The sequence below is a fragment of the Carassius carassius genome, chromosome 7 (genome assembly GCF_963082965.1).
Source record: "Carassius carassius chromosome 7, fCarCar2.1, whole genome shotgun sequence".
NCBI classification, from domain to species: Eukaryota; Metazoa; Chordata; class Actinopteri; order Cypriniformes; family Cyprinidae; genus Carassius; species Carassius carassius.
Genome location: NC_081761.1, coordinates 6,375,313 through 6,397,201, shown reverse-complemented (window position 1 = coordinate 6,397,201; position 21,889 = coordinate 6,375,313). Strand labels below are relative to the sequence as shown.

The following is a 21,889-nucleotide window of genomic DNA, read 5'->3' as shown; positions in this document are numbered from 1 at the left end:
CCTCGTGCACCCTAACATAAGTGTAATAACATAACACACTCATATATCCACACACACCTCTGGGGCAATGTAATCTGGAGTGCCACAGAAGGTTTTGGTTGTGGCCCCATCAAACATGTTCTCCTTGCACATGCCATAATCTGCAATTTTAATGTGGCCTTCAGCGTCCAACATCACATTATCCAGCTTCAGATCCCTATACAAACCCAGAAAACAAAGAGCAACAGCACACACACAAACACACGCATTAGTAAATATTTGCTCTGACAACAATATGATTCTTTACTAAATAATGCAACTAAATAATTACATTTCATTATTATTATTATTATTTTTTTTTAAATATGACAAACTAATTGGAGGGACAATTTACATCATTAATAGATTTATTTGTAGAATATTGACAAATATTTGTATTATTCTTCCTCTTTGTGTATTATTATAATGGATTATTAAATACTGTGATTGTTGCATTTAATTTGTATGCTTAGATTCACAAGTAAACAATCATTTCACCTGTAAATAATGCCCTTTGAATGAAGAAAGAACAAGCCGATGGCAATTTCTGCAGCATAGAACCTGATGGTAAAAAAATAATAATAATTATTGATCTGATTCATGAATAAATCTATATAACAATAATTTTTCTGGTGAGCATGGCATAGCAATAATATTTAAAACACATCAATAACCATAATTGATGACTACGAAGTTTGTTCTTTTTGATATATGTTAAATAAAATCTTATTTTAAAACACTTTGTAAGCTTTTGTAATGTTTCTGAAAGATTTTGTGAAATCAAAAATATAAAAAACAAATATATCTATAATATAGATATAAATAATATATCTATAATAATAAAATGTCATTTATTCCTGTGATGACAAAGCTGCATTTCCAACAGCCATTAGTCCAGTCTTAAAATAATAATCTAGAATATGATTTTGTGCAATCAATAATTAAATGTATCATTTTAACTAATGAAAAATCATCCTTTAACTGTTTTGTGATTGGTTTAGTAGTGAATACATACACAGCATGGGGTTCCTTAAATTTTCCCACTTGTTGTATCTGATACATCAAATCTCCACCGTTGATATACTCCATCACAAAGTAAAGACGGTCCTACAAACAGCAATAACACGACTGATCATAGATTTATAATGTGGTTTTTATATGTATGTGGATCTGTTTAGTACAGAGAGTGTGATGTGTACCATGGTCTGAAAGCACGAGTGGAGCTGGGTGAGGAAGGGTGGTTTGCCAGAGAGCGCGAGGACTCTCTTCTCCACCATAGTGCACTCCACATCATCATCCTGAATGACCACATCCTTCTTCAGGATCTTCACTGCGTACAGCTCATCGGAGCCTTTACACTCGGCCAGCATCACCTGCAGAAAGACAACATGATTATTCTGAAAGAAATTTCCTAATTTATTGAGCAATTATGTATGATTGATTTTATGATATTAATATTACATTATACAAAGCCTACAAATGGCATTACGTTTTGTTCAATATTTCGTGTGGATATAATTTATAAATAAATAACCAGTTATTTACCAGAGATTAGTTTTTTTTTTCAATTTCGGACTATTCAACCAGTCTTTAAAAATAACTTTAAATATGGTTAATATTCATAAAAACTTTTAAAGTCTCATATGGTCAACATAGTTACATTTATTTAATCAAAAATACAGGAATATTTAGAAATATTAGTACGATTTACAATAACTTATTTTTCATTTATTTGTTAAATTACATTTAAATTTATGCATTTAGCAGGCACTTTTATCCAAAGCGACTTACAGTGCATTCAGGCTATCAATTTTTACCTATCATGTGTTCCTGGGGAATCGAACCCCCAACCACTTGAGCTACCGGAACGCATTTTATTTTAAAATGTCTTTATTCCTATGCTGGTAAAGCTGTATTTTTACTCCAGTTTTCAGTGTCACATGATCCTTCAGAAATCATTCTTATATGCTTTTTTGCTGTTTAAGTAAGATTTCTTATTTTTATCGATATTGAAAGCTTAATATTCTATTGATATGTTTTTTCTATTTATACGTTTTTTTTTATAGAAAGCTCAATAGAATTTGAAATAGAAATCTTTTGGGACATACCATATTTTTCGGACTAATACCGTATTTTTTGGACTATAAGTCGCACCTAAGTATAAGTCGCATCAGTCCAAAAATACGTCATGATGAGGAAAAAAAAACAAAGTCGCACTGGACTATAAGTCACATTTATTTAGAACCACGAACCAAGAGAAACCATTACCGTCTACAGCCGCGAGAGGGCGCTCTATGCTGCTCGGTGTAGGCTACAGGAGCTACAGAGCGCCCTCTCGCAGCTGTAGACGGTAATGGTTTCTTTTGGTTAATTTCTCTTGGTTCATGTCAAATTAATTTCGATAAATATGTCACACCTGACTATAAGTTGCAGGATCAGCCAAACTATGAAAAAAAGTGCTACTTATCTGGAAAATACGGTAACTGCATTTAATCACAAAAAGTAAGCCATGTTAGCTTTGGCAGACCTTACACTAACACTACTGTGTGTGTAAACGAGGATGTGTGTGTTCATGAATGAATGTAGTGTCCTACCTTGCCAAAGCTGCCTTTGCCCAGCACCATGATGAAGTTGAAGTCTGAGAGCTTCATGCAGTCTTGGTTGCCATTGGCATCATATTTGGAGATGTCATTCTTTGAAGAGCCATCTGTATTCTTGGTGCCAGGGCCAATCTTGGCTCTCTGGAGAGTTTAAAAATGTCAATCAAAATCTGAATACTGTCAGAAAGATACAAGTAAAAAAAAAAAAAAGAGTGTGAATACTAATGAAAAGGGACGTGGATTTCACCTCAAATTTCTGCCGCAGTTCTTCATTGCCCTCCTCTCCGTCTGGTGGAACTGGAACGTTGAAATACTCCCCTTCCTCTTGGCCCAGCAATTTAAACCTACAATCCAAACAGATGAAGAGGATGCTCTCAATCCTCGAGCGCTGAGGTCTCATGTGTAGGAGGTATCTGGTAGTGCTTACCATCCGTCGACTCCTTGTTTCAGCAGCTCAGAGATGCCAAAAGACATCGACCCCATGAAGTCATTTCTGCTGGTCAGATCCCAATCCCACACCTCCACTGACAGACGCCTGTCTTTATCTGTATCTTTGAGGTTACTATAAGTAACACGGAGATGGAAACACACATTGCAGATGTGAAACAAACATCCATATCCATTCCATACAAATGAATGCCCTCGATTGATTTGCCACTCACAAGCTGAAGTGTTCGTCCCAGGTAGGATTGAGGGAGCACTTGATGGTTTTGGTCTTCTTTTTGCTCTCGCTCTTTGGGTCTGGAATTAATTTAAGCTTCACGTATGGATCCGACAGGCCGTTTGGATCCATTGGCACCAAGTTACGAGCTTCCTTGACTATAATAAAAAAATAAAAATATAGAAAAATATAATTTGAAAATCAATGGATGAAGTATTATACAGTCGTGGCCAAATGTTTTGAGAATTACATAAATATTAGTTTTCAAAAAGTTTGCTGCTAAACTGCTTTTAGATCTTTGTTTCAGTTGTTTCTGTGATGTACTGAAATATAATTACAAGCACTTCATACATTTCAAAGGCTTTTATCGACAATTACATGACATTTATGCAAAGAGTCAGTATTTGCAGTGTTGGCCCTTCATTTTCAGGACCTCTGCAATTCGACTGGGCATGCTCTCAATCAACTTCTGGGCCAAATCCTGACTGATAGCAACCCATTCTTTCATAATCACTTCTTGGAGTTTATCAGAATTAGTGGGTTTTTGTTTGTCCACCCGCCTCTTGAGGATTGACCACAAGTTCTCAATGGGATTAAGATCTGGGGAGTTTCCAGGGCATGGACCCAAAATTTCAACATTCTGGTCCCCGAGCCACTTAGTTATCACTTTTGCCTTATGGCACGGTGCTCCATCGTGCTGGAAAATGCATTGTTCTTCACCAAACTGTTGTTGGATTGTTGGAAGAAGTTGCTGTTGGAGGGTGTTTTGGTACCATTCTTTATTCATGGCTGTGTTTTTGGGCAGAATTGTGAGTGAGCCCACTCCCTTGGATGAGAAGCAACCCCACACATGAATGGTGTCAGGATGCTTTACTGTTGGCATGACACAGGACTGATGGTAGCGCTCACCTTTTCTTCTCCGGACAAGCCTTTTTCCAGATGCCCCAAACAATCGGAAAGGGGCTTCATCGGAGAATATGACTTTGCCCCAGTCCTCAGCAGTCCATTCACTATGCTTTCTGCAGAAGATCAATCTGTCCCTTATGTTCTTTTTGGAGAGAAGTGGCTTCTTTGCTGCCCTTCTTGACACCAGGCCATCTTCCAAAAGTCCTCGCCTCACTGTGCGTGCAGATGCACTCACACCTGCCTGCTGCCATTCCTGAGCAAGCTCTGCACTGGTGGCACTCCGATCCTGCAGCTGAATCCTCTTTAGGAGACGATCCTGGCGCTTGCTGGACTTTCTTGGACGCCCTGAAGCCTTCTTTACAAGAATTGAACCTCTTTCCTTGAAGTTCTTGATGATCTTATAAATTGTTGATTTAGGTGCAATCTTAGTAGCCACAATATCCTTGCCTGTGAAGCCATTTTTATGCAATGCAATGATGGCTGCACGCGTTTCTTTGCAGGTCACCATGGTTAACAATGGAAGAACAATGATTTCAAGCATCACCCTCCTTTTAACATGTCAAGTCTGCCATTCTAACCCAATCAGCCTGACATAATGATCTCCAGTCTTGTGCTCTTCAACATTCTCACGTGAGTTAACAAGGCGATTACTGAAATGATCTCAGCAGGTCCTTTAATGACAGCAGTGAAATGCAGTGGAAAGGTTTTTTTGGGATTAAGTTCATTTTCATGGCAAAGAAGGACTATGCAATTCATCTGATCACTCTTCATAACATTCTGGAGTATATGCAAATTGCTATTATAAAAACTTAAGCAGCACCTTTTCCAATTTCCAATATTTATGTAATTCTCAAAACTTTTGGCCACGACTGTACAGGTCCTTCTAAAAAAATTAGCATATTGTGATAAAACTTCATTTTTTTCCATAATATAATGATAAAAATTAAACTTTCATATATTTTAGATTCATTGCACACCAACTGAAGTATTTCAGGTCTTTTATTGTTTTAATACTGATGATTTTGGCATACAGCTCATGAAAACCCAAAATCTCAAAAAATTAGCATATCATGAAAAGGTTCTCTAAACGAGCTATTAACCTAATCATCTGAATCAACTAATTAACTCTAAACACCTGCAAAAGATTCCTGAGGCTTTTAAAAACTCCCAGCCTGGTTCATTACTCAAAACCGCAATCATGGGTAAGACTGCTGACCTGACTGCTGTCCAGAAGGCCATCATTGACACCCTCAAGCGACAGGGTAAGACACAGAAAGAAATTTCTGAACGAACAGGCTGTTCCCAGAGTGCTGTATCAAGGCACCTCAGTGGGAAGTCTGTGGGAAGGAAAAAGTGTAGCAAAAAACGCTGCACAACGAGAAGAGGTGACCGGGCCCTGAGGAAGATTGTGGAGAAGGACCGATTCGAGTAGAAACATCCAGAGCCACCGTGCACAGGCGTGTGCAGGAAATGGGCTACAGAGAAGCAGCACTGGACTGTTGCTCAGTGGTCCAAAGTGTGTTTTTTGTGTATTATTGATGATATAATATTGAAATATTTATTAATATATTGAATTCGCTTTTATTTGTACATTTCAGTTTTTATTTTGTTTTATTCATGTTGTTGTGTGCGTTAATAGTTTTTGTTGCCTGAAACATTTCTGTGTGATGTAATACTATTCTATTTATATTTCTATACATTTACTTAACTTAAAAAAACTAAACCAAAATAATAAAAAACAAAGTATTTATAAATATTTACAACAACAAAAACTAATAAAAAGCACATAAAATTACTACAACTTAAAAAGTTTGCCTTGTCAAATAACTGAAATAAAACAAAGTTTAAGTTTTCCAAAATATGTAGATTTTATGACAATTACTTTTTTTGAGAGGGGAGCGGGGGTTTCCTGTTTGTTGGTGTTTGTGTATTTGTTGGAGGATGCTGAGGGTTGTTTGATGTAGGTGTTGTGGGGGTTACTATATTTAAACAATGTCATCAGCAGATTAATTCTAAAGAATCTGCAAGTTTGCTATAAATGAACAGCAAAGTGTATAAAACTTCTATCTATATACTCAGGCCTCTAAATGTATCTGTAGAGAGCTGATGGATGTGTGAATGGGATGTGGGGCAATCGTTGGCAGATTGATCTCATGTTTCCAGAGGATGGAGTTTCTGCCCAAGGCAAAAAGAGCTGAGAAAAACACAGACTCGTTTAGAAACACTTTTTGTTGCCGAGCTCTGTGTTTTTTAAACTGAGTGATAGAAGCAAATTTTAAATTTTTAACCAAATTTACGACACAAAGACTTAGGAGTCCTCTTTAGGCTAAGCCCAAAACATGCAATCATCACCATTATTGCATTTGCATTCAATACTCTTGTAATGGATTGCATGCTTAGCTGAAATTTTCGGCTAGAAAAACCGTTTGCTTTCTGCCCTGCTGATATATTATATATCCCACAACAGCACTAACACACACAATGAACACTGAAGATATTTGCTTATAACATTACATATTCAAAACTAGCACAGCTGTGGGTTCTCTAGTTTCTGAACAAAGCCCTTCCTCACTACTCCAGTCAAGTCAATTATTACCAGAGCATTTGTTTGTAAAAGCTACTGACCAATTATTAAAATGTCACATTAAAGTTCAGCGCACTGAGAACGTTTAGAAGTGTTTCTCTTTAAAATCAATAAAACCTTAATATATCCATGTTGGGACTAAATATCCACACACTGATAGTGTAGCTATAGTAGTTTCAGGGGTTGTAAAATGTTTAGTCAATTAACCAATCTTGTTATTTATGTAGCATCATCTAAATAAACTGAACAGAATCAAGACTAATTATTTAATATTAATACCTAATTCTTTTGTTTAAAATCGCTCCTCAAAATAAATCAGGATTAAAGCATGCCAACTCTGCTGGAAACAAACCTCAGCTTAAACTAGTCTAAGATGGTTTGCAGGTCGAAATTGTTTTTGTTTTGCAATCAAGTTGAAAAGCATGTGACACTGATTATTTGTTTTGATCAGTAGAAAGATCAAAACAACAGCATTTATTTGAAATAGAAATCTTCTGTAACATTATAAATATCTTTACTGTACTATTTTGTGGGTTGTTATTATATGAGCCATTGCTCTGAGTGGTTTTTACTGTAGTAGGGTGTTCTGAAGGCTTAATTTAAGAGTCATTGAAATATACCCACTATAATACATACATACACTATATATATATATATATATATATATATATATATATATATATATAATGTGTGTGTGTTTGTGTGTGTGTGTGTGTGTGTGTGGGAACTCACTGGTCACGGTAAGAACATTATTTGTGATACTAGCAATGATTTGCAGCCGTCCTCTCCTCTCGGTGTGGTCTGTTCCACACAGGCTGGGAACATTCTCCACGCATCGTTTATGAATATTCATCATACAAGCTGCAGAAAACCCACACATAATTAGATTGACAGCATTACACATGCAGTGTTTGTTTCTCACTCTCTACTTACTCAGAAATGCCCACAATCACCGCAGACACCAGGACACATAGACAAACGAAGATCACACCCACGCTAGCTAACATACCGAACACTTAATAAACAGCTGTTTTTACACATGCATGTACTGCACAAATGATTTAAACAACTGAACGATTCAAAAACATGTATGAAATTGTTTTTATGTATGTTTATAGCGGTGCTATTTTTCATTATATAGAATATTTATATAAGCGTTCAGATTTGTATTGCCTTTTAATTCATCTATGTAAACAGATTTAAAGTCTCATACAGAACATAACATAAACATTTTGCATTTCATGCATCATTTCCAAGTGATCAAACAGATGAGCAGATCAAACAGTCGATTGTGTAATGCATGATCGACACCAGCAGAGGTCACTGTTAGAGAGCTTTAATAGTTAGTGTGTGCAGGTTTTGACTCACTGTCGCATTTCATCCCTTGGTGTATGAGCCCATACAGTAGAGAACCACAGTGGTCACAGAATGTGGGGCTGGAGTATGTGTGTACCTTGAACTTATGCTTACTTCGAGGGTCCTATGACACAAACACACACAGTTTATCATCAAAATAAAAAACTTCCTCATGCAGATGCAAACACAGATGCAGTCATGCAAGGTATAGCGGAAAAGTATATAGTCCATATAGGTTTAAAATATATAGTAACATATCAATAGCTAAAAATAAAATATTTTAATAAAATCACTTTATGAGTGTGTGTGAGAGTATTAAGCTGTTTTTAGATATTTTTTAGATCTTTATATGAATTGAGAAGTTCATGCCATGGTGTGAATTGACTCATGTTTCAGCTCTTACTCCCACCTGAACATGCAAAACATCTAAAAGAACAGCTATATCTGCCTAAAATCACTGTTGCTTGAAATCATTTCATTACATACGGATTCATTTAATAGTGAAGGTGACCGTAATAAATCATTAGAAACATTTGTAACACCTACACCAACACAGCATCACTGAGATACTATACTAGTTTTTATTCATATTTTGAATATCGATATAAATTGATCGTTTTAATATATTTTTTATTTGAATTTTAGTTAAGAGTTTTAGTAATTTTGTTGTCATTTTTTTCCGTTTTTGTTTTTATTCATTTTTATTTCAGATTTTATTATATCAGGTTAGACTAAATGAAAATAAGAAATTTTGCATTGGCAGCTAGCTGAAATAAAATTAGTTTTTAAATGTTTTATTTCAATTAACGTTTATTTTATTTATTATATATATTTATTATATTGATTTATTATATTAAAAAATTAAATGCTTTTATAGTTTTTGACTCATAGAAAATGGCAGAAAATAATGCACCTTTGCACAAAAATTCTACCTCATGCAGAAATAATATCCATTAAATTTGATAAATTGACATAAATCCCCCATTTAATTCTTTAGGGAGTTCAGCAAAACTTAAGCGACTGAGCAACTGTAACCAAGGAGGGCGGAGCTTGCAAAAGGTCAGATGCATCCACATAAGTGAAAAAGCAAGAACTGCAACTGATAGCAAGATATACAAGAGGGAGTTTTAAAAACAATGAAGAGAATTCTGCAGCACTATATGAAATCTTATGATAAATTCCTACAGCTAGGGGGCGCCAATGTAGAAACCTAAAGAAATAATGTAAAGCAAAGATTAATGAAAAAAAAATGCATCTATGTGAAGAAGCACAATTTAGTCTGTTACTTTTACTTTGTTTAATTAAGTGCAAAGTGCAGATTCAACCAAAACAGTGGTTAGTGGTCTACTTATTCACCACCTTCTCTGTGTTCTTCAAACTTAAGTCAATGGTGAAAGTGTCAAGAATCAAGAATCAAGAATCAAGCTTTCCTACACATCAGCATCACACAACGGAGATGCAACAAATATTTCTTGTGAAGTACAGTATCATTCACGGAAAACAAACATAATTGGCTGCAACACAGAAACAAAGCACAACACAGGAAGTGCTCGTGTGCGCCTGCTTTTACACATATAGGGAGGATGCGCGGTTATAAATAGAGATTAGAGAAGAGAAAACTGATGCCTCTCCCAGTTTGCATGTGAATATATAATGCAAACAAACACAAGAGGAACATGATTAGTGTTAGGCTTCATTAAAAATAAGTACATCATCAGTTGAATAAATATTTAAACTGCTCACCAAGCAGTGTGTCTACATAAGTGTGTGTGTGTGTGTGTGTGTGTGTGTGTACTGCTTAGTCACAGGAAGAAGTTTCTTCAACTGAAAAGGAAGTGTATTTCACTATCAGAAAAGATGGCGTAAGAGAAGCCAGAAGGGGGGTGGGTTAGGGAGTTTTCGAGTGCTTGTGGCTTTACTTACATCTGATGCGGGGCCCTTGTCGGCCCCAGGGCATGAAAAAGTAACAAACTCATGGCAGCGTTTGTGGACCACAAAACCGCACACTGGGGGAGAGAGAGAGAGAACTTCATTAGGACATTTTTGAACATTTCCATCATTGTGCACAATATTTTACAGAAAGAAAGACAGCACAAGCACACTTTTAAGCCTTTGAAGGTAAAACGATCCTGTTCAGACTGAAGACAAAATGTTCTGGTTGTCAAATGTGCATGTAACAGTTTAATAGTAAATGTAATAAACTACACGGTTACTTGTTGCTCCATTAGTGCAGAGTAAATGCTGCAAATTGTTTGCAGATGCCATGTGATTAGATATGTTTTATCTTATACAATCACGTTCAGACATAGTTAAGGGCAGCTCAAGGGTCCAAATAAAGCTCAATCCAGTGTTGTTTCAGTATATTTATAACATTTCTTAATGTTTTGAAATAACCCCTACATTTTTATCTTTTCAGTTTTTATTTAATTTTAAGTTTGAGAATTTTTATTATGGTAGGTTTATAATTTGTTCATTTTTTTTATATTTCCATAATATTTTTATATTTTCAGTTTTAATTTTAATACATTAACTTAATTTATTTCGGTCTAATTGTTAAGTTTAAACATGTATATATTTATATAAACATGCATGTAAATATTTAAATGTACTATAAGTCTAAATATTTATGCATTTTATTGCAACTATGAAAGTTAACAATAACACTAACATAAAGTAGTTTAAAATGTAAGTTATTTTACTACATTGCAATTTTTCTAAAGTTTTCATTCTTACTAGGTTTTGTTTTAAATATTTCTATTTAGTTAAAAAAAACTATAAAAAAATTAAAATAAAAAAGACAAAAGATTGAGTTTTTTTTAATCTGCTCTTTTTATAATCTGTCTATCGGTGTGGCAATCAAACCCTATAATCATAAACCGCTAATGATAATTTGCCAGCTAAGCCCTGATCAGAACTGAATGATGAAAACTGAACCATGTCTTATTTGTATGGTTAAAATATATACAAATCCTTGAATCATGATCATTTTACTTGAGAAGTAAGTATATGAGTTTTTCCCATATATTTTAAACCTAAACTAATTAAAGATAAGTGCAGAAAAACTAAATACTCTTGTCAACAAAGTCTAAAAATCATTTGCAGAGTCACTTCAAGTAAATGGGTCTTGTTTCGGATGTTTCCTGCAAAACAAGTCAAAAGTCTAATCATTAAGAAGTATGCAGTCAACACTGGTTACCGTCTCTAGTTTTAGAGGAACAAGGAGTCCAGTTTGTATACATTATTAGAATTTTTTTTTACAGGTGTTAAAGATCAGATTCTTTGAATAGTTATGATGGTTGACTATTTACCTGTCAAGAACATGCCTAGTCATAATTCACAAATAATTTGCTCATTGTGTTGTTAATGTATTAACTGACATTAGCTAATGGGACCTTACTGTACTGCCTATATAACTTGCTTATATTAAGTATATTTTTAAGCATAATGAATTGTAAATGTTATTGACAAATCAAACGGGTCTGACAACCATAAAGAAAGATGCAACAATCAGATAAACACACACAAAACATCACAGGCCTGCAGACTTTAATCACTGGGAGCTGACATTCATTATTAACCAGACTATTAAATATGTATTGTTTGACAAATTATTAATGAGGTTGATAACACAAATGGCAACTGTTGCCATCTGTGATTTAGCTGCAAACCTGTTTCACAAAAATGCCATTTCTGTTCATTTCGCACACAAAACTTGACAGGCAACTTAAACATCATTACAGGGGTATTGGAAACCACAGTCTGGTATGCACTGACATTCCAGCCACAAGAATACATGCATAGTTACATAACCGAGACGGCAGGGACGGTTGAGTCACAGCGGCCAGACTGAAGCTAAAGGATCTTCCCTTCACATGTAAACAGTCGATTCTACTCAGCACAACCTTCCTCTTTTTATAGAAGCATTGCAGGACATTCCCTCTTTAATCTGTCAGTTGTTGCCTAGCAACAAGACCTAAGGGTTAAAGAGTGTGGAGCTGTTCTCTCCACTAAATGTCAAGTTTATAGTCTCCCTCGGTCTAACTCTTGACAATATCACAATTATACACATGTAGAGGGGAGTGGGGTGAGATGTGTGACTTCCTTCATCTAGAAAACTGTGTACAATGTTTGCCATGTGATTGTATACACTAGATATTTTTGAAATATGTTCACCAAGGCTGGATTTATTTGACAAAAATACATTAAAAACAGTAATATCATTAATAACTTCTCTATTTCTATTTTCTCATTACAATTTAATGCATAATTTATTCCTGCGATGAAAAGCTGAATTTTCAGCATCATTACTCCAGTCTTCAGTGTCACATGATCCTTCAGATATCATTCTAAAAATAATGATTTGCTGCTCAACTAACATTTCTTATCTTCAAGGCTGAAAACATTTTTTTTTAATTATCGGTTGAATAGAAAGGTTAAAAGAACAGAATTCATTTAAAATGATCTTCTGTAATATTATAAATGTATTTACGGTCACTTTTGATAAATTGGATTGATTACTACGGAAATTGAATGGATTACTACGGAATAAAAAAAAAACATTATTTAAAAAAATTCTGATAAAAAATCTTATTGACCCCAAATTTTGAACTGTAGTTAATGTGGAAAGGCTTTTAAAAATGTAAATTTTCTACAAAGCATGTAAAATGAAACAAATTTCACCAAAGACATCTGAGAAAAAAAAAAGAAAGCCCGCCATTCAAGTATTGATTTACATTTATGTATTTATGTACAAAACTAACTTTTTAACTATTCCCAATAATTCAACCTGCCTGTGGACATCACAGTTTCTCCCTAACCTACTTTTTTAATAGAAATCCTATTTGTCCTGTTATAGACATCTTGAAATATAATTTGGCACATTAACGTCATCTCAAACTTTTTCTTGACGAGAGGCAACTTAAGTGGCATAGCTTGGCCAGTTCACACCTACGCATTTGTGTACTGTTAAGATAAGACAAACAATCCCACCATGATGTCTTTCACATGTTTTCTTTCGAAGCTGAGCAAGTTTGAACCTGCACTAGAAGTTCAACCTTTGGTTCATCTCAAACACTAAAATACGGCACAGCAGTGACAGAAAAGCTGCAGTTGTCTTTGTTGCACAGTGCATGCAGTCTTAAATAAGGAGACGAACAGGGAGTACCAAACTTAAAGCGTTTAATCCACTGCTTGCAGCCACATTTACATTTGACAAAACACTGGCCAATGCCCACCATTGTACCTCTTGCCGTAGTACCTTTAAATACCTTAAATGTCGCAAATATTCAGTGCTTAAGTGAATATAACAACCTGAATTACTCCTGAGCTTCCTGGACAATATGGGCCATGTTCTTAAATACAACACACTAGAGATAAATGAAGAAAATGACAGAGGTGTTTGCAAATGTCACTGCCATGATGCTAAGGTGTTAAGGTTGCAAGGACATTGCTATGTGGTAGCAAGAGAGTTCTGTGTGGTTGCTAAGATGTTCTAGGATTAATCTAGATGTTGCTCAGATCCCTCCTTCAGTGTAAGTTCAATGTAAGTTTAACTGGCACAAACTGAAAATTGAGTTCTCAGCTTTCTAGGGAATGCTCTCAGAACTTTTGCTAACTGAATGCAGTTAACCCAACCATATGATTACGTATTGTTAGAAAAGAAAATAAGCAGGCAATGTTTAAAAGGGAAGAGAAAAGCTTCCTTTTCTTTTTGAGGTCAAAGGATACGCATTCAGTTGAACACAACTCTAATGCATGTTGGTGCAAAATCATCATCTGACACCAGAAGCTTTAATACTGAAAAGGATTATTTTGGATTCGTGGACAATAAAGAAGAAGAAAAAAGAAAATCCGCAAGGAGTGGATGCAGAGTAAATAAGATATACGGCAATGTAGACAGCTTCACTGATTATTATAAGAGCACTGCAGGAGTCCATAACTCTGCTTGTGAAGCTCAAACAGTGTAACACTTGCAATGACAGCTTCAGTGATTAAAATAGGATCAGTGCGTTCCGGTATTCTGTTCTGCATTAAATATATTCAATATTTACATAACGGGTTTGTTTATGATGCTACAAGTGTGACAATGCAATTAGATCATGTAGACACTAGTTTTTGATATTAGTCATTCATCAAATCCAACAGCATACAACAATTTTTTCAGCATTGAAATTTACTGAGAACCCTTAATTTTAGTGATAAGGTTTTATACAAATGCTTAGTGATGCTTTGCCTAGCAGTCACTACTCATAAAAGGAATTACAGTGAACACAAACCAAATGGTGAAACTAGGCCTTTACACACATTAATTATGGAATCTCTTAAATCCCACAGCTATGCATCATTATTAGAGTCAAGGTCATTATTAATTATAAATGTGTTTTCAATTGTTGCCCTCCAGTCATTACAGATGTGTGATTCAGAAGATTCATTCTGTCAGTGATGATGGGGTTCTGTAGCAAAGGCCTGCTATCAGTTTGTCTGTCCATTTAAAACTCTCCAAGCAACCTCAGAGTCCATGCAGTCACTATCATAACATCCAGTTTTCCATTAGTGTAGAAGTCATGTACATTACTGTCAACTTAATGTTACTGTTAACTTCACAGTCATTGTCTGTTGAATGGCACTCTGTTTTCTGATCTGATGAGCTTCATTAGAAAAATGAGTGAACTGAAGGAGGAACCGAAGCCATAACCAGAGACCAGGACATTATAGAGACTTCACGGGATGGGCTCTTTAGACTTAAGCTAGTAAGCAACCAGGTTTTAAAGGTTTAAAACAAAACACTCAGAACAATTTAGCAACCACATAGCAGAACCCTGGCAACTACTCACTGTTGTGAATTTTGCACTGGAAAACACTACTTCCAGTAACACATCATTCTTTTAAAAACAAAAAAAGTAAAGATAGTTTGCAGAATAAATGTAAGGGAACACAATATGTTAAGAGGAAGCAAGCAATGACTTGTATCAGATTTCAAATTTTGAAAAACAAAAAAAAACAAAAAAAAAAAACCAACAACTTCCAACCATTATGATCTCCATTTTCTTTTATCTCATTTTACAGAAACTTAAGGCTCGGATACTTGTGTTCCCAACCACTAGAATATGGAAATACTTTCAGTGTATATAAGCTTACATATAATTGATAAGAATCATAATGTAAATGAAAAACAATGACTGTAACTGTTACCTTTCCAAACATCACATTTTGGCACTGTTCCATCTTGTTCAGGCCTGTGTAATTTAATATGAACCTGCCTGCCTGCAATGTCTTGGGTGAACAGTAGTAGCCTTCACTTCAACTTCTTGTTTGCATTTTCATCTCTATGCACCACCTCACTCTCTTCACCTCATTCTCAGTCTGCAAGTATCTGCCAGTAAAATTAAATGGTCAAAATATCTGTTGTGCTGGTATCAGAGATCTCTTTGTTACCTGAAGCAGGTCAGGGACACACAGCTCTGACCTACTCTCATCTTCTATTTTTCACTTCTACCAATTACAAACCCTTATGAGAAAAATAAAAAGAGGCAAGTATGAAATGTGAAACTCAAATTAGTGTTTTACATTTTTATGTAAATGTACCTATTAATATTTGCATTAGGAATTTAAAGAACCCATGAGATCGCATTTGTATGTGTGTGTGTTAAGTAAATGATCAACATTAACTGTTAACATATCACTGCATCAGCAACAGACCCGTCTGGCCCTTGCGGAGTACTATAAATATATCAACAGAGTAAATACGTCTTTCTGCATGGTAAACATAAAAACTGCCAAAATGGATGGAGTTTTTGTATTACTATGCATTACAGCAATTATGAAAAAATTATATCATGCCAACACACTGTACAAAATGGCATTAGATTATAAAACAGAGCAAAGATTTTATATTGGCAGGCTTTCATATACATTAGATGATGCCAGAGGGATGAACTATCAGAAAACAGAACACAATATTAGAGATTGCAAAGATAAAGATCCATGGAAGATTGATGGAGCCCTAACTGTGATAAAATATGTTAATCACTTCCAGAAATTTAGAATTTGTTGAAGACCGTGTGGAGGCAGGAAACATGGGAACGAGGTGTTATTTCGGCAGACAAGCCGAGCAGTCCATTTGTACAGAACTCATTGTGCTAAAACACGCAGATGACAGTTTCTGTGCATTAATTGTACTGTATTGCTTAGCATAATGGTCACTACTTAAATATCAAAGATTATTCACATTACGGTGAGCTAAATGTTTTGGAAAAACATTTAAAACTTGGGAGCAATTTAAAATTTTTATGGAAAGATTTGCCGAAAATACTCCTTTCCATACAAAAGATGGAGAAAATACACAACATGATTTCCAGGTTTTATTTTTTCTGACAGGTGGGGAATCTTGATTTGATAATAAGACTAATTGCCTAGTCCATAAGTAATTTCACCTATAGACAAAGCAGTTCATTTAACATTAGCTGTTGTTCGTTTGTCATCGGAATGCTTTTTAAGTTGACTTCAGTGAAAAACATTGTAAAATGCATGACGACTAGCCCTGGTTTCTCCTACTTTGTTTATGCTATCTTATTAAAGTAGCACTGCAGTGTAGTAATTGTGGATGATGCGTTTTTTAACAGCCCTTTAATGATCTGAGTAGGAGGTGTGTTAAGGATAATGCTGCCAAATGCCAGTATAACTGCAGTTTGGGCTTTGACGTTCATGGCAACAGTGCCTGAATATTGTATTTCATATCTGAATGTTCACTTTGTAGTTCACTCGGGGAAGTTGTCACCAAGGGCTATACTCAGTGATGCCAAGCTGAGAGACGAAAGTTCAATTCAATTACAAATGCTTTTTTCTCTAGCAGTGCTTTTGTATGGAATGGAAATAATGGTGCAAATCTGCAGCTGCGACTGAACTTTAAGATATGTGCCCATACAGAAACAAGTTACCCGAGGAAATACTCAATGGCGGATAAGCTATGACAAACAGATCTTATGAGAAAATGTATGATGAAATGTATGATGTGATCCATATGGAGGGAAAAGTAAGCATAAGAGTCAGGGAGGCGTAAGAAGTTCATACAAAATAAATTAATACGAATTAACCACGTAAAATAGTTACAAACTGCTGTGTGTGTAGGCTGTGAAAACTAACAACAGCTGTCACTCTCAATTTCCTCAACTCGCCACTAGAAAACTAAAAAGCTTCTCTGTATTTCTTCCTCAAACACAAGCAAATTAAATGAAAGGACAATTGCAACACCGCTTGCGTTCAAAAGTCAAGCGGCTTTCATGTAACAGAAAATAAACAGTTATAGAAAATGCACAGACTCAAATTTCTCTTGGAGGCCTAAAGTACTTACCTTGACACTGGAAGCCCTGCTTGCCGAAACCCCTGCAAAAGAGACGAGACTGTGTGAGAGATTACAGCACAGAAGCCAAATCTGGATGCATTCCTCTACGCTCAGCAACGAGAAGCGCAGGCGCGCCATATTCCGCCAAATCCATCTCTAGAATGATGATGATGACGGCTTAATCATAACGAGAGAGATTTCTCCTGATAGACAGTTGATATTTATCCGTACTACAACAAGAGAAGAGCCTAAATAAATGTGCTGCAACTGCATAAACACACGCGCGCACTGAAATCTAAACACATTGCGCTGGACTCGCTGCACTTGTCGCTCGTCTTTTCCGTCTGCGCTCGGCGTCTTTGTTCAGTGTTGACAGCACTGCGGATGTCTGAGAACGTTCAAACTCTTTACTGTTTTTCCCGTCACGAGCATCAAGTGAGTCACCTGTGCCCTTCGCGGCCGTTTACATACAACAACACATTTGTGTCCCCCGGCATACTCACCAGATAAAGTCGGTGCAGTGGCTGCAGAAGGTCGGTTGTTTGAAGAAGCGCGCGATGAACTTGTGGTCCTTCACTTCGTGCACGTTCTTCTGCCTCAGCGCGCCCTGCCTGGCGAAGCCTCGCGCGCCCTCCTCGCCCTCCGCAGCCTCTGGTTCGGCCATGATGGGGACGGAATGGATGTAGTGGGTAGAAATCTCCTCGACTTGTAGCCTTCGCCGTTGTACGGGGTCTTGCTCAGCTTGCGCTTCGCTTCCCGGTTGGTCGGCACGTGCGCGCGCAAACGCCTGTCTCTCTCCAGCTGACTGTTGTCGCGAGCAGCGGTGCTTCAGTCAGTGAGACTGTAACCACGCCCCCTCCGTGCAGCCGTTTTGAATGACTATTGCGGTTGAGAAAAACCATTTAGTAACGCGGCCCGATTGAGAAACCCGTCCAAATAAAAAAAAAAGATTTCCGAGGAAACTGTCACTAGAAGGGTGATTGAACGATCGCCAGATGCACAACACTTGTTGATTTAGCGCATTGCAAACATTTACCACAGTAGGCTAGCTTTCCGCCAAGACGCATAAAATAATATTAATATTTTGTGCTACGTGGGAATCGAATGTTGTGTTGTTAACCTCACTGTGTGGACATTTAATATTTATTCAGTGTATTATTTTAATATTTTGTTGTATTTTAATATTATAACATGCTATTCTATAGTATTTTTGTATTTTGTTTTAGGCATATCTGTTTATAAAGTAGAGCATGACACTAATAACCATATGGTCATGGGTTCGATTTCCAGATAATGCGGGAACTGGTAAAGTATAAACCTTGAAGAAGTTGTTTTGGACGAAAGCTTCTGCTAAATGCATACATGTGCTTTATACGTTTACTGTGTTCACTGTGTTTACATCATCAAAAACATCAAGTAGCTACAAGAAGCACTGTTGTTATAATGTTGAACAATTTGGATAGATTGATTTACAGTCATAATCAAATTTCCTTTAAAAAAGACAACTATAGTTGCTCTATCACCCTCCATTTTTACCTAAATGAATGTGAAACATTTAAATTCAAAACCACAATCTGAATTGATATATATATATAAAACTAAGATATTAAACACAAGGCAACGACTCTAAAAACATAACTGACATTTTGTGAGTGCATGTTCTTTTGAAATTATGTCATGTCATGGTATAAACTGTCCAATTTTGTGCAATCTTTGTGGGTTGACAACCAGGGAGTCAACCATGACATTTCAAGTTCATATTTTTTATTTATTCATTTTTTATATGTAGATTCAAATACTTGTGTGAATGGTTTTTATTTACCCAGAGAACCTGCTGAGTTAGGTGACACCAGTTCTGTAATTTATTAAAATTCCTTAAAAGGAGCCCATACAAAAGCATTAAAACAGGCATGAAATCCATATATATATTTGAGCTGTTCTTTACATACTAATGCTGGCCTATATTACCCTTTAAATTCATTAAACCAGTTTAGATAATACTAAGTTACTTTAATATCTTTGTCCCCACACTTCAGTAACACAAATTAAACTTCAGTGTATGTATTAGGTGCCTCAAAAACCCTTTTTCCCTCATGATAGACTGGAGGACAGTCTTTAAACTTCTTGCAGAAACTTAGGTTCTGATGAAAACTCAAGAAACCTTATAGGTTATTTAGAGACCAGTCTTTTTTGAAAGGGCTCTCAAAATGGATCAGACTGTATGCAGCAATACTGAAAAGCCCCAAAAGCCATCTCAAGTATTTTTTTTTTAACTGTCATTTTGATTGCAAATTGTTTCAGAAAAATGTTGGCACTCAAAGCTGTAATTTTCTATAAATAAATGACAGCAGCTCATAGCTTTGTGTGCCTGTGTACACACAAATCACCCCCTAATATGATATGTGCAGAAGGGGTGGTAACTTTAGTTTCTACAGAAGCATATTTTAATTCCTGAGAAATGTTTTTCTTTGTTTGGCTTTTAAACTGACTTTTTTTAACCTTGTACTTTTACTTGCACTTTAAAAAGGTTCGTTTCTGAAAGAGTAGCAATTCTTTTAAGCTTTTTTTTTCTCAGAAAATGTTTCAGTTCTCTTTCAAGCAGCATCTGATGCAAACATTGTGGTTGAAGCCTAGTGGTCTATGATAGGAACTGATTCAAACCCCTGTAGTAGCAACCCATGAATAAGGGTTCACTTAAATCACCATTGTGCCCTTGAGAAAGACACTTAACCCCAGGCACCACCAAGGGGACTGTCCTTGCAATTACTGTTCAAGAGCAAAGCATAAAAAGACTGAATGAGCAATCTTTATTTGTCATTAAAATATATATTTAATACTGACTAGTCTTCTGAATATTCGCATGTCATATTCTGTGTATATATTATATATTCTCCATTCTGTCTTGATGCAACTGATGGTCAGATACTGATAAAGGGCTCATAAAAAAAGATATGAGTTTATTAACAATAAACAAGGCTTGTCCTCATCCAACCTAGCAGATGTGATTATTGTTAAATGTTATCTGACTCATACTGCTCAAACAGTGTGTTCTCTAATTAGCTTGTGATGAACCCACTGGTGGGTCACCGGTCAGGTTATTAACAAGGATTCAGTCTGTGATTACATTATAAAAATGTGCAATATTCTGTCAAAGATTACAGTTTATTCTTTAACAACATATGCATGACCCTGACCGATTAGTTCTGTTCAAAATCCTTTTCTTTGAATCACTTGCATTGGCAACAAAATCATTTTGATACAGACATCCCCCACCTGCTGAGCTCCACACTTGTACAAGATACTACACTGTCAATTCACTGCATACAATAACATGCTTGGTTTAGGTTTCATTATGAGAACAAGAATGTTATATTTTGAGAACATTAGAGGAATGGAAAAGAAAAAAACAACAACAACTCTGATGTGGCCTTTATTACCTCACCACTACTTTCACTGATCAGTTATGAGCTCACATACTGAAATTGCATAGCCTACAGTAAGTGAAATTAATCTTCAATTAAAAATCTAAAAAACATCCAACAGGTGGAGCCAAAGTTATAAAATACTATTTAAAAGTGGTCAGTATCATGTGATTTCTGGAAAAAGAGACCTACATCACATCGTTTGCAATGAAGACATACAAAATAGACCTAAAGTCACCTTTTAAAATTGAGAAGTCTGCAGTATGTACAGACAACATGCTAAAAACGAAAGAATAAGTCTAACCTATAGGATATGAACAAAAGAAAGTTACCAGAAGAGTACAACTTTATTTTAGAAACATTCATTATTGCTATTGTCACATACATTAGCATTTTATTAAAACTAATGTTATTTGCTTAAAGGTGACAGAAAAGGGGCTATACTCATTGTGAAACCATCATACTGGTGATATACAGTCATTACAGTAGTAAATAACAATATAGATAACTTCCCATTGTCACAACTTTCATTACACAAACACTGTTCACCAGATGAAGTCGGTGCAGTGGCTGCAGAAGGTCAGTTGTTTAAAGAAGCGTGCGATGAACTTGTGGTCCTTCACTTCGTGCATGTTTTTCTGACAACACATGCATTCACAGTGCTGTCAGTGCTCTGAACGCGTCATGTGAAATAGTCTGTCAAGTAACAATGGGCCTACATATGAAGTAAAAGGAGGCACATCTGAATTGGTATTATCCAAACAACTCCCGCCTAAAGCTTCAGCTTACAGGCACTGCATTTTGACACTTTTAAGGTTACGCCTTTATCCACATTGTTACTTTTAATGGCTTTGACATGTTTTAAACTTTGCACCTGTTAAAATACATTATACAGCATTGTTAGTTTTGTTTTATTTATGTACTATTGCAGCATTTATTAATATTTTGTATGTTCAGTTTTGCTTTTAGTTAATGATAGCACTGTATATAGAGTAAGCCTGC

General features: G+C 35.8%; 1 protein-coding gene across 3 annotated transcripts in view; it reads right to left on the bottom strand.

Annotated features, from left to right (window-relative positions):
* Nucleotides 1-21,868, bottom strand: part of prkcba (protein kinase C, beta a) — a 28,784-nt gene extending 6,916 nt beyond the window's left edge. Inside the window, exons 1-13 of one of the 3 annotated variants that reach the window (XM_059553614.1) lie at nt 21,437-21,868; nt 17,475-17,506; nt 10,049-10,131; nt 8,138-8,249; nt 7,502-7,630; nt 3,281-3,437; nt 3,046-3,180; nt 2,866-2,962; nt 2,613-2,759; nt 1,218-1,391; nt 1,034-1,125; nt 517-579; nt 58-196 (exon numbers count right to left, since the gene is read on the bottom strand). In XM_059553614.1, coding sequence (XP_059409597.1) covers nt 58-196; nt 517-579; nt 1,034-1,125; nt 1,218-1,391; nt 2,613-2,759; nt 2,866-2,962; nt 3,046-3,180; nt 3,281-3,437; nt 7,502-7,630; nt 8,138-8,249; nt 10,049-10,131; nt 17,475-17,506; nt 21,437-21,537 — 1,461 coding nt within the window. In that variant the 5' untranslated portion in view covers nt 21,538-21,868. Of the gene's footprint in view, nt 1-57; nt 197-516; nt 580-1,033; nt 1,126-1,217; nt 1,392-2,612; nt 2,760-2,865; nt 2,963-3,045; nt 3,181-3,280; nt 3,438-7,501; nt 7,631-8,137; nt 8,250-10,048; nt 10,132-17,474; nt 17,507-17,968; nt 18,323-21,436 lie in introns of those variants that run through there. The other 2 variants (XM_059553615.1, XM_059553613.1) reach the window with 2 other exon arrangements.
* Nucleotides 21,869-21,889: the final 21 nt, after the last annotated feature.